Here is a 12,833-nt window from a genome sequence, read left to right as displayed (position 1 = left end):
CGATCATGAATGAATAAATTAAATGGTTTTAATCCAGACAAAAACTTCACCTGTGAGACTAAATTGAGGTTGAACCATAGAAGCAGTTTACGGCCTTCCATTGGTTGATTCTGCTGCCAATCAAACGTTTCTGCGCTCCTATTGGCTAGTTTTACTGCCTCTGCCTGTTTTTTTCTCTTGTATGCTCATTCTTCTCTCTTGGGCAGTTTAACTGAGCAGGCCGCATGCCTTTGTTCGTTTTTTATTCAAAGTTTAACATGTCGTGTCCAAACAACTTCACACTCGACACTGAACTTCCTTGGGTCCTCAGCAGAACACCCGCCAACATCTGAACAAGTCAAGTCAGAGTCCAGAAGCTCGAACTTAAGTCTTTTAAACTCTTTCAAGTCATTAAAACTACAGTAACGTGGTTTATGAGGTATTTTTTATTTATTCATTTATTTCATTTATTGTATTTATATATTTCTCGAGAACCTCTCATCCAAACAACTTCACACTACACTCCACTAGGTCACCAGCCACACACCCACCAAGTGTGGGGTTGATCGGATGAACAGTTCTCGAGATATGCAAAGGACATACATACATACAGAGATTCATCCTTCCTTTAGTAGAGAGATAAACCATCATTCTAGAAACATTCAACTATGTGGTTTTAATTCTGGCACAGCTTACTGCTGGATGTTTGTGATGTTGACAAAGTTATTCTTATCCTGTCCAGCTAAACATTATGTCTATATATGACTCAAAGATTTAACCAAATACGTTTTGAATGAAATGTATACTGGTAGCGTTGTTTCCAGTCCAGGAAGTTTTACATTCTTGTACCAAGAAGGACTCACAAGGACATGATTGAGGAGAATGGTTGAGATACAAAAGCAGGACTTTGATATCGAGTTTTGACAAGAGTTTAGGCTACTAAAGCACTTTGGTTAAAGTTGGGGAAGGATTGTGGTTTTGTTTAAATATTAAAGCATAAATACCTCCTTTTTTGTGCTTTAAGTCACTGTTCCGACACCACAATCCTTCCGTAAACTTAAGTTATTTCTGACGTGATGATAAAAATGTTTACCATGCTTTAGTTGCTGGAAGAGGAAACTAGGGAAGACATGCAAAACGTCACTGAAGTTTTAGCAGATATGTAGAGTATGAAGAAGCGACTGCAGGTTCATTAAAAATGTTCCTTCATTATGTTCCAGGCAGGATTATTAAGTTTCTTTGACAGACATTAAACATGACATGACAAATGAACATAATGTAGGAGACAGAGTTCATAGTACGACTGGCTGCCAGACTGTAAAAGTGTCATCAGCCCAGCTGTGCTCACCTGGAACCACTTGGCGTGTCGGAGCGAAGCCAGCGCAGCCTGGCACTTCTGCCTGTCCAAGACATCCTCCTCCTCCTCCTCCTCATCTCGTTTGTCCTCCTGTCTCTCCTTGTCGTCCTCCTGCTCGCCCTCCTCTGGAGAGAGGGACAGGATGAGATGGGACAGACTGAGCGTGAGCGTACTGACCTCACACACTCACACACAGACACACAGGCAGCAGGGTTGGTTGGACGGCTAATTATTAGGCAAACCCACTGATCTGACCGAATGAGCTAGGAGGGAGGGGGGGAAATTTGAGAGATTCCGTGATTTTTTTTTTCTGGGAGAAGGGAGTTTCTCATGCACAAGGCAGGATCTTTCACAACATTGACAGGAGGAACCGGAGTAGATGTGAGCGCATGCGTCTTGCTGCCCGGCCGGAGTCTCACTCTAGATGCAGATCAGTGGCTGAAGGCGATGGAACACGCCAGATTAGTGTGTTATCAATTACAACGCAGGACGAAAATGAGAGCATGGCAATGACTCAGGACCAAAAAGCCAGATTAGAGATTTAAATCTTTAAAAACTTTATATACAAGAAAAAAATGAATACTGGCTCAGGAATGCCTGAGATTGCAGTAAGGCGGAGAACAGTGCAGACATATTAGCAATTCTATTTCAATAAAAAAAAGTCATCCCAGCTTGCTCTGCAGTTTTCTGGGGTGCCATGCTAGTATTTTCACTCTTGCGGGGTTGGTCAGATGTTTATGTTTGACTGAAACAGTCTCTCCACACCGGGTTCCTGTGGGGAGCACTCCTGCCATGACTGGAGGCCGAGCCATGGGAGAACGACAGCAGAAGAAGAGTGACAGCAGATGACAACGACAACATAAACATCTGAGAGTGAGAACGCCACCCTGGAAAGAAAGTGAAGGCTGTTTGTTCTCAGGAGCAGCTAAGGGGTGCCCACTGTGGGACAGTCAAGCAGACGAACAAAAAAAAGGGGAAGGGGGGGGGAACAGACTGCAGACCACACTGCAGTGCTCACAGGTTATCATATGATCTGAGGAATTAAGATAGGGACTGCAACTTGAAAACGTTATCTTTATTCTCCAGCTTGCCAAGTTGCAAATATTAGACCTTGATAAATGCCCCATCACACTGGAATCAGCACTATTATGGTGCAAAGATCTCGTCCAATGAGCAACAGCGGCCAGCAGAGATTAAATCATAGCTCTTTTCCACAAAGCTGACAGTAATGCTGACACGGAGCATCAAAAAAAAAAAAAAAGCTGCTGGAGTTAACAGTGTAGTCTCCAATTCTGCAGTATTCAAATTCCAATTTATTGGCCTGCGTGTGATACATCCACAGTAACGTGAGCTGCAGAGCGACGTGTGTGGTTTAGCAGTCTGTTGCTGTAGAGACCGCAGTGAAAGCTTGAACAGGATGGAAGAGGTGGAAGACAAACGAAAGGAGCTGATGAGAGACACAGGGCTCGTCCCGTGTCGCTCCTCCTCGAAAGACCAAGGACTGAGGACCTTCATGTTCTGCCTCAGGGACTTCTGGGTAATGTGGTACTCTTGACAGGGAAAACTGCAGCTAATTGAAGGATTTATCAAAGTGAGCTGCAGGTGTTCGACTTTATTAATCCGGCACTTTTGGGTTTTGCTTGCTTGGTGCACCTGGAGACCTCTAAACAAATGAAAAAGGGAATTGAAGTGAAACCTGACAAAAAGCTATTAAATGATTTTTCTTTCTATTAAAAAAATACGTAGTGGCTTGAAACTATAGTAACACTAATAAGTACAGAAGTGATTCCTGGGATCACTTGTTATTTAAAGACACTGACGGTCCAAAGGATTAATAATAATAATAATAATAATAATAATAATAATAATAATAATAAGGATGCACTCATGATAATGCAACATTAAGCATATTTTCATGTGCTGTCATACCTGAAAAATTTTTCCAATATGATAAACACAAACTATCAGGGGATTATATATTGAAAAAAATAATACAATTCTGTAAGTGAAATGTACGGAGTCTCAAGTGTGCGGCAAATGATATTTTTTTTAGTGTTTAATAATAATCAAATAATAAACTGAAACACTTAAAAACACAATTATAATTTTTAAAAATCTGCATTTAAGCTACGTGAGGAATTTAAAATAATTTAAAAAATATAAAATCTAAATTTTATATTATTATCATTATATTTGCCAGATTTCCTCATTCAGTCATTAAATCATTAACACAATAATAAGTGTTTAATAATAATCAAATAATAAACTGAAACACTTAAAAATGCAATTAATTTTTTTTTTTTTAAATCTGCATTTAAGCTAAGTGAGGAATTTTAAATGATTTAAAAAATATTAATAATAAAATAAAATAATGAATAAAAAGATCATTATATTTGCCAGATTTCCTCATTCTGTCATTAAATAATTAATTAATTAGAAAGTTCTCTACTTAATTACTGTAGTATTGCACTTTCATAAAGTTACGAGAGACGAGTCCCGAAAACGCTAGATACTACACTTCCCATAATGCAACTCAATAGTGTCTTTCATTAGACCCTCCCTGTCTGCTTGTGACTTTCAAACACTCATAACACTGATGACATCATCAGAGCCAAAGAAGACATTATATTATTTCTTTTTACAGACTGAGTCGTACTTTTCATGGCAAAAACACTAAACTTGATGTGTAAAATCAATGAGAGTGCCCCTTTAATAGTAAAATTTTTTAATGGAATCGTAAAAACAATTTTAAAAGAGGATATTAATTTTACATTTCTTATTTTATTCCATCTCACAATTAATTTGTCTCCCGCCTTAACATTTAAGGTTAATGTTAATGCACAGCTCGCTTTAATTTTAAGACGTAGTTAAAATTTAAAAATCTGTGTGCACATATCTAATAATTCTGGTGGCAAACTGCAGCCTCCATAGACATATCCCTTACAAAAAATATTAACTGGGACAAAAAAATACATGAAACAAGAAATAAGTTTTTCTCAGCTCTTGTGTGAAAGACTCAGAATTTAGTGTGAAGTTATTGTATCGTCATATCTTTGATTCCCAGAAGTCTTCCCGGTTTTCCTGCTTTTGTCCGGATGGATTGTGGAACCGGTTTCCCAGAGGCAGACCATGAAGGAACCATCACTCACAGGTCAAGACCACATACAGATAAGGACAACCCCCACTTAAATTCTCCTTGACATCATCAGCTTAGGGGAATTTTGATTAGAGACCAGGACATCAGATCAATTCAATTAACACAGTTTTTACAACATGAAATTATGGATGAATGTCATTGTGAGCCAATAAAAACTGATCAACAGAGAGGGGTCAGCCCTGTTAATTACAGCGCTGAAGCATCTGGACATAGACTGCTGGGTACTGTAGTCGTTTTGTCCTTTTAGTCTGTGTGCTCGGCAGTAAGACATGGACCAGAATTTCATGGTGACCCAGAGAGAAGTCCAGTCAACAGAGGGAGGAAGGGGGGGGGTGGGGGGGAGGAGGAGGAGGGGTAGAGGAGCATGTCTGAGGCAGAGAGTGAGTGGGTTGGTTTGATTTGGTTGGTCGGGGAAGCCCCTTGTACCCGGGGTTTCCTGCTGCTGGGTGGGGGGGCGCCTCGTCGGCAGCGGGGGCCGCAGAGATGTGTCAATCCACACAGCGTGCTGACCTGCGGAGCTACGGCAACAAAACCAACAGTCAGTGAGCAGAGGACGAGGTTAAAAAACTCTAAAAACCAGGGGTGTCTAAGATCCAACCAGGTTACTCACCAGTTAAATACACCTCAACAGCTTCCTTGAAGAACCCTCATATGCAACACGTTCACTGACAGGGTTGAGCTTTGACAGCATTAAATACACCTGTTCAATCTGCATTAATCTGGATCCATTCAAATCTCATTAGCTTTCTATATTTGTAAGTAACTTAAAGGGGATATACTGTGATTTATACACGGTTATGATGTCTTTGCTAAACATGGACAAAGCTCCTAAACTTTGTCGTAATAAATCTTTGGATCTCAGTTGAGAAAAAGTTTCAGATCAGCTCAAGGACAAAACTTTTCTTTGATGTTCAAAAAAAGGACGAATCATCAGGAGTTCTGAGCAGCGAAAAAGGAGAACAATATAAAGGCTCACCACATATGTTCCTAGCCTTAGGCTGTGGTCTTTTATACCATTTGGGTCTCCGTAGGTCAAACCTTTTGTCCAAACTCTATACTAGCCAATTACACCATTATAATGTCTTCACATCATCTGTTGCAGACCCAAAATCTCTAAACTAGGTTTTGGTTCTATCCAGTCGCTCTTTTCCTTTTTTTTATAACTGTTTAGGGTCACTTTACACCATCATGGCTCATTACTTTTGCCATTTTACATCCTTATTTCTTGATCCTCTCTTTCTTATTTTGTCCGGTGCTCTTGGTGTCATTACTTTTAACATATTCTGTGCCCATATATTAATCACAAGTTTTTCTGTGATGTATACATACAATATAATAATAATAATAATAATAATAATTCAACACACTTCTATTTAATGCTTATCATCTTAACAGTGATCATTTGCATTGTGTCTCTCAGCACATTATAAGTCTTGAGGTGAACGTATATGTTTCCTGCAAGTCAAAATCCAGGGCTTCAACATGCTCTGAATGAGTTTTTTTGTGCAGACAAGCTGACATCAGATTGTCATGCATGCCCATAAACAGCTGCCTGTTCTGTAGCCTTTGTTGCTAAGGTTGTTGCTAAGGCGAAGGTATTTCTGATCATATGTTGTCTTGGACATGTATGGATGTATTTGAGAAGTAAAGGCCCATTATGGAGATACGTTTGAGCTGTAAATCATGCAAAAAATATTCCAGTAGAGCCCCAGATGAAAAATATAGACCTGTAAATGTGCAGAATATAAAGAATAAATAAATACAACTGAAATATTCAGTTGAGATGGTGTCTGAGGTATGTGGACAGGTATGTAAAAGAAAAGACATTCCTGAAGAGCCGCGTTTGTGTTTTCTGTGCTGAGTTTCAATGTATTTACAGTGAAGGAATGTACCGCTGAACAATCTGTTAATTGGAAGAAAAAAATGTAAAAAAGAAGATCCTGATTGGTTCTGGTTGTCTGAACATTGAGGAGAACATTCTTGTTTTGGTGAGATGAACAGGAAATGCCTTCGTGGGGCTTCTGCAATGTTTTATTTTGAAATTCTGTACATAATAATTATCATGTGATCATCTCAGCTGTTGTTGCTGTCTAGTGTCGATCAGACTGAAAGCCTGAGACGCTACAGTTTATAGAGGAAGATTAAAATACTAAAAAAACATCTTTCTAAAGTTCTCCATGAGTAATATGAAGGCGGTCGAGGGATGAGACAGTCAGTGAGATATTAGAGGAGAGAATATTACAGCCTACAGTAGGCGACGACTGAAATATAGAAGCTGCTGCACCAAAATATAAATCATAAAATCTAAAAAAAAAACAAAAACCTCTCAGCCATAATTATGGTGATACGTTGAACTGACTATTCATTTTGGATTACTGTAAATTACATATCTGTCTCATATTTAAAACAACAAAGTCATTCAGATTATATATTTCAGCCAAACAAATGTTTCTCCTCTTGTGAAGGAAGGCGAGATTATATGTTTATTAATCATACGACAAGTCTAAAATCACTGGTACCTGCCGGTTCGCAGAGGACGTATTAACTAGACGAGTTCCAACATCTCGGCGTTCGGATGAGTTGCAGAACATTAATTAGTGAGAATTAAATGAGAAGCTGCTGTCTGAGTGTTTAATTCATTGCTAAGTACAGATTCAAGACTTAATTAGATATTCCTTTAATGAATGTGGGTATTTTTTCCAACCTGGAAGTGAATCCAGTGTTATGAGAGGATTCTTCAAGGAACCGATCCTAAAAAATCTGAATAATCCATTTATTTTGACTCTTGTTTTGTGTGTGTATACAGGAGAGAGAGTTGTTTATGGGGTTTCACACTGTCAATGAGACAAAAACACACCTTCCTGTCCTTGTTTCTGCTGACAGGATGTTAAACCTTCTTTGTTGTGACTCTTCACTCAACAGCTGCTCTCCTGTTTTTCGGCAGAATCCGTTTCTCTACCTCTTTTATGACGGCTCGACTCAATCTCTCTCTCTCTCTCCGGGGACCACGATGGGACTCGCTGTTCCTGTAATGGCGGACTCTTTACTTCTGACTCTTTAATTTCGTTCCCGTTTGAGGGAATGAAAACAAAACACGGTAGAAGCGCTGATGCTGAACGTTGCCCTCTTGACTTACATCGATGTTTGGTCAATCGAGGTCAAAAAGTGATAAATAACCTCATTGGTTTGAGGGATTACTTTAAATAAACTACATCTCTTCGTGTGAAGGGGATTAAATTCCTGAAAAATAGATCTATTTCTTAACAAGTCAAGCCAAAAGGAACAGCTTCTCTACTCTAATTTTGGATCGCTGAATCCTTTCTTGCAGGATGATACAAAAAAGACACCTGATTTTTTTTTTTTTTTGTAAATCCCCAAACCCAACACGTTCCCCTGTGGAAATCATCCTTCACTGGCCATCTGCTATTTTCACCACACTTGACCCAGATCCATATCATCCCTGCTACTTTTTTTTTTTTACCCTCTCAGTTTTCAGCCTTCCTCTCAGTGTATCATCCTTCCCCAGATTGTCTCCAGTTTCTAGCTCAGATTTCATTCTACTTCCTGTCCTCTTCTTCCTCTCTCTCAGCCTTCTGTTGTTTGTATAAAAAGGTCAAATAAAAACAAAGGGGAAGCATCCTCTCAGGTAGGAGGCGCAGGAGGAAAAGGGGGTTGGAGGAAGAGGAGGAGGAGGAGTAAGAGAGGTGGTAATACCTTCTTCTGTGGTGCTGTGCTCCTCCCTCATGGCTAAGGAGGAGAGGGTGATCTTCAGCGTGAGTCGGGGGTCTTTGGTGCTGCAGACCTGGATGGCTGCCTCGGGCACGCACGACCGCACCTCGTATTTGTCCTCCGTCATTGTCTGCAAGGCAGGAGCTGCACCATTAATTAAAAATCGAATATCACAGTCGCCACATTGACTGTTGCTGCTGCGCTACATTATTGGGAAAATGTGTTGAGGACAAAACTCTGTGAACAACATGCAGAATCACATCTACACAAAGCAAATCATATGAATCAGAGCTCAAATATATTTAAATAGATGTCATTTATTTACCCTCAAAGGCTTTCAATCTTTGTTTTCTTTGTGTTTAGATCTGAAACTAACAATTATTTTCATTATTGATCAGTCTGACAATCATTTTCTTGATTAATCAATTCGTATTTTGGTCTATACAACGTCAGAAAATGGGGAAAAGGCCCAAGATGCAACCTGAAACCCAAAAGATATTCAGTTTACTGTCATAGAAGACTAAAGAAACCACAGAAAAATGATCAAAATAGTTGCCAATTAACTTTCAGTCATTCTACTAATGGTCTAGTTGTTGCAGCTCTACTTGTTTTAGAGATATATTTCCTCATAGTTTAGTAAGAAGCATCCATGTTGTCTGATCTGCTGGTTGAATATGTAACATCGACGGCTTCATCGGGCTGTTAGGATGATGTTTATTTGACTTTCCTGTTCCTTGTTTAGACATGACAGGACAGATTTTGCAGCTTGTGCGTGAGAGGAAGCTCTATTACTGCTGGAAAACTGACATGAGTTGAAAATAAATATAATATGAAGGAAGAAATACAGCAGAAATACTTCGTTAACGATGCTCACCTCCACTTCTCTCTCACCTGTTTCATCATTTATTAGATACAGTTAGTACAGACAGAACCGCTTTTATTTCCTTTGAGGTGGGAGATGATGAGACGTGTGTGTTAGTTCTCTCTGTACGTTTAACCTTTTACTGCTGCTGTTATATTCACATTAATCTCACACAATTCAGTGTCGGAAAGCGTTACGGGAATGTTTCAGGTCCGACGAGGTACTAATCCCTCCCTTTCCTGGAGGGATTTTAATTTGAAATATAAACAGGAAGTGCTGCATTTTTGGACAATAGCCTAACATTAATAAATTGGAGATAATTAAGGACTGAGAATCTGTTGTACTGGCATCAGTTTTATCAGTATATGAGTCGTTATAGTGCAGGTAATCAGCCTTTATTTGTTTAGGACATTATTGATTGAGACTCGCTTTTATTTGAGAAGTTCCAGTTTGCTTACAAAAATCATGTTTTTTAGCTGTTGAGAGAAATAATGACAAAAACTGCATTTTCTTGCCACTAGTAAACAAGCCTATCATAACAACAAGCGGCACCGACACTTTGTGTTTACATGCAGCTTTCCTCCACATCTCATTCAGAGTTTTCTTCCCCCTCCGTGTTGTTATTACCAGCCAATTCCCAGCACGCCAAACTATCTTGTTTTTTTTTTTTTTTTTTTACCCCCCTCAAGATTCGTTGTTGCCTTCAGTGACATGTTTTCGAGTGCGTTCTCTCTCTCTCTCTCTCTATCTCATCCCCTGCGAGAAATGACCCCATCCATCAGCACTCTGCCTGTCAATCTCTCCCAGTTTGGTCCAGGAAATGAGAGCTTCAAACGCTTTCCTCCCTTGATGATGAAGCACGCGCAGCAGCTATGGCAGGTAATTAACTGAGATGGTGAGGGAGGGGGGGGGGGCGGGGGGGGGGGGCACAGGAAGCACATTTAGGCTCTGTGTATGCCGGCACTGCTTTTGTTCGTTAGCTAGATGCTTTAGGGAGGTTGTGGAGGGGGGGGGGGCTGTGGAAACCCATTTGAAGGCTTCGATAAAAATTGACATGTTTGTACGACTGTGGAACTGGGAATGTGGGATTTAAAAAGAAAAGCCTGGGTGTTGTTGGGATGCATCATCTCCAGTGGAAATAAGGAAGAAAGAGAGAATCCCAGCAGTTAGAAGTCTGGCTGTGAAGATTATTCTGCAGTCTGGAGCTTTAGACATCTCAAGGAGACACGACGGCAGAGATAAATGGAGTATTGTCTCAGCAGCACAGGCTACTTCCTTCTCATATCATATCCACTTCACATCACCCCCCCCCCCCCCCTCCACTAAAAATAATCCTTTCATCTGGTTTAAGAAGGAAAAAACACTCACTGCCCCTTGAGAAATTACTTATTTCCCCCAAACATTTCTATAAAACATCATAATTCTGAGGATAAATTAATGTTTTTTCCCCATTCAGGTTTTCTGTACTGGTTTGTACTGGTTCTAATTATCATCTGATCTTCTAGGAGTATTTTATCTCCACTCAATGAGTTTGTTAATCAGTCCTGCACAAAATATCATAGACTGTATAAAAATATGGAAGTAGTTACCGTGACGTCACCTGTTGGTTTCTGAAGAGCGGTTTTGAAGCTCAAAGTGAGCCACCTAGCAGCTGGTGGACCTGTCACTCAAAGCAGCCATGTCCTTCATTATGCAGAACTTTACGGCTTAATAAAGTTTAAAGGGGTGAGTTATATAAAATTCAACCCCCGTACAGTTGTTATGAAAGAGGAAATTAGCTACTGAGACCAAAACTGTGTTTTGTACCAGGCTGTAAACATGTTTATTTCTGCTGTAAAGTTGGGCATTTTAACATGGGGGTCTATGGGGACTGACTCGCTTTTGGAGCCTCAAGTGGTCGTTCAAGGAACTGCAGTTTTTGGCTTCATTTTACAGCCTCGGAGGTTACTGCTTGTAAAATATCAATAAATGAATATATGTGCGATAGTTTTGCTGGAGATGAAACAGGAAGTGTCATATATGTGGTATATTAGACTGGATTGGATGCTGAGTGTAGGAAGCGTCCGATCATGAGTGCACTCATCGCTCTTCCACTGCTGAGTGATGGCAGCTGTTAATGGGAACCAGTTCATAACTGGGAGAGAGAAACCAGGTGGATTTGATTTTCTAAATCTGTCATTTCTTTACATACATGTTATATATTGTTATTGCTTCATATGTGATGTTATGATCTGCAGCTCTGATTACTTTTACTGTATTTCAAACTAGAGCTGCAACAACTAGTCAATGAATCGATTATATGATTGACAAAATTATGATTGTCAATTACTTTGTGGTTTATTCATCATTTTAGTCATTTTTTTTAAAGCAAAAGCACCAAAAATATGTTGATTCCAGCTTTTCAAATGTGAGAATTTGATGCTTTTATATGTGCAGTTATGTATGAATCTTTTTAACTGTTGGTCGAATAAAATGCAATTTGAACACCTGCATTTATTAGTTTATTGATTTTTGAGGATTTTTTATTTTGTCTACACATTTGTCAGAATTTCAACTGTATAACTGACATGTTGATATCTGATGGCTACTGAGAGTAAATTATGATTCTGTTTGAAAAATGTCTTTTAATTAAGACGCACTGTGTGTTTTAAACTTTTTCAAATTTCTTTTTAATCCAAAAGTCAATGTATATAAAATGCAAAATTCTGAATGTACTGTACATATATTATCTGTATTTAAATACTGTCCACTACTTCTATTATTATTATTATTATGTTCTGCTTGACTTCAGGGTGTCAGCACGTCTCTTCTCAATGTCACAAACTTTTATCTCTCATATGAAGCTCTTCTAGTCGTGCTCTCTGTGGACGAGAGTCTCTACTGAAGCTCAGATCACATAGATGTTTTTTTTTAATGCCTCCCCACCCCGAGGTTGCTTCCTCAGCGGTGCTTTCATGGCTCATTCTGGATGCAGAGTGCTGAACGCCGCAGTGCTGGAGGTGTGGCTCACTGTACCTGGATCTGCAGGGGGAGGTTGGCGCTGATGGTGTACAGCAGCAGCTTGGTGGGTTTCTCTCTACACATCAGCACCAGTTCCAGGTCCATGTCCCCTTTGATCAGCAGGCCTTTGGCCACCAGGCCGACACGCGTCACCCCGCACAGCACCGACGTCCCGTCCGGCCTGCGGGGAGCAGACCAATGAGAGGCGGCGTCAGAGAGATCAGAGGAGGTTAAACACACACACAGGTCCTCAGATACTCAGATACTGGACAGCAGCGTCTGTCAACCACTATCAGAGGAACGGTTCAGATCAGTCTGTCAGGATTCACCTGCCATATGTACTGTACACTGACAGACTTACTGGTTCCAGTAATGAACTCTCCTGTCCATACTGGCTGTGAAGTGATTCCTTCTTAATGCATAAACACTGTAAGACATAATGCAGAATCCACAGTCTTTGTTCTGTGCAGAAACACATTTTAAAGTTCAGCTGAAGCAAATATGACGTCTCAGCTGTTGGTTGTGCAAAAGTTGTTTTTTAAGATTATCTTTTGCAACACAGGTTGCTCAGCTGGTAGTTGAACCGTGGGCGTCGTGGTTATGTGGTGTGTGCTTTAACCGTTAGGCCACCAGGGCGTCTCGCAGTCGTGTAAAAGTTTAACCAGAAAGTCAACTGGACTCGTCTTCAAGAGCGAGAAAACAGTTTCTCAAAGATGACGTTGATGTCTGAGAATCTGCACAGATGTTCA

At 40.0% G+C, this 12,833-nt stretch overlaps 1 protein-coding gene across 6 annotated transcripts in view; it reads right to left on the bottom strand.

The window, feature by feature from the left end:
- The window catches only part of LOC121903507 (spermatid perinuclear RNA-binding protein-like), a 216,377-nt gene that overhangs the window by 34,866 nt on the left and 168,678 nt on the right, over positions 1-12,833 (bottom strand). For 5 of the 6 annotated variants that reach the window (XM_042420618.1, XM_042420614.1, XM_042420615.1 and 2 more), the window contains exons 4-6: positions 12,100-12,265; positions 8,208-8,352; positions 1,328-1,461 (exon numbers count right to left, since the gene is read on the bottom strand). In XM_042420618.1, coding sequence (XP_042276552.1) covers positions 1,328-1,461; positions 8,208-8,352; positions 12,100-12,265 — 445 coding nt within the window. Of the gene's footprint in view, positions 1-1,327; positions 1,462-4,919; positions 5,012-8,207; positions 8,353-12,099; positions 12,266-12,833 lie in introns of those variants that run through there. The other variant, XM_042420619.1, reaches the window with a different exon arrangement.

This window comes from Thunnus maccoyii, chromosome 9 (assembly GCF_910596095.1).
Source record: "Thunnus maccoyii chromosome 9, fThuMac1.1, whole genome shotgun sequence".
Taxonomy (NCBI): domain Eukaryota; kingdom Metazoa; phylum Chordata; class Actinopteri; order Scombriformes; family Scombridae; genus Thunnus; species Thunnus maccoyii.
Note: the sequence above shows the minus strand (reverse complement) of the source record. Positions and strands in the feature narration are given on the sequence as shown.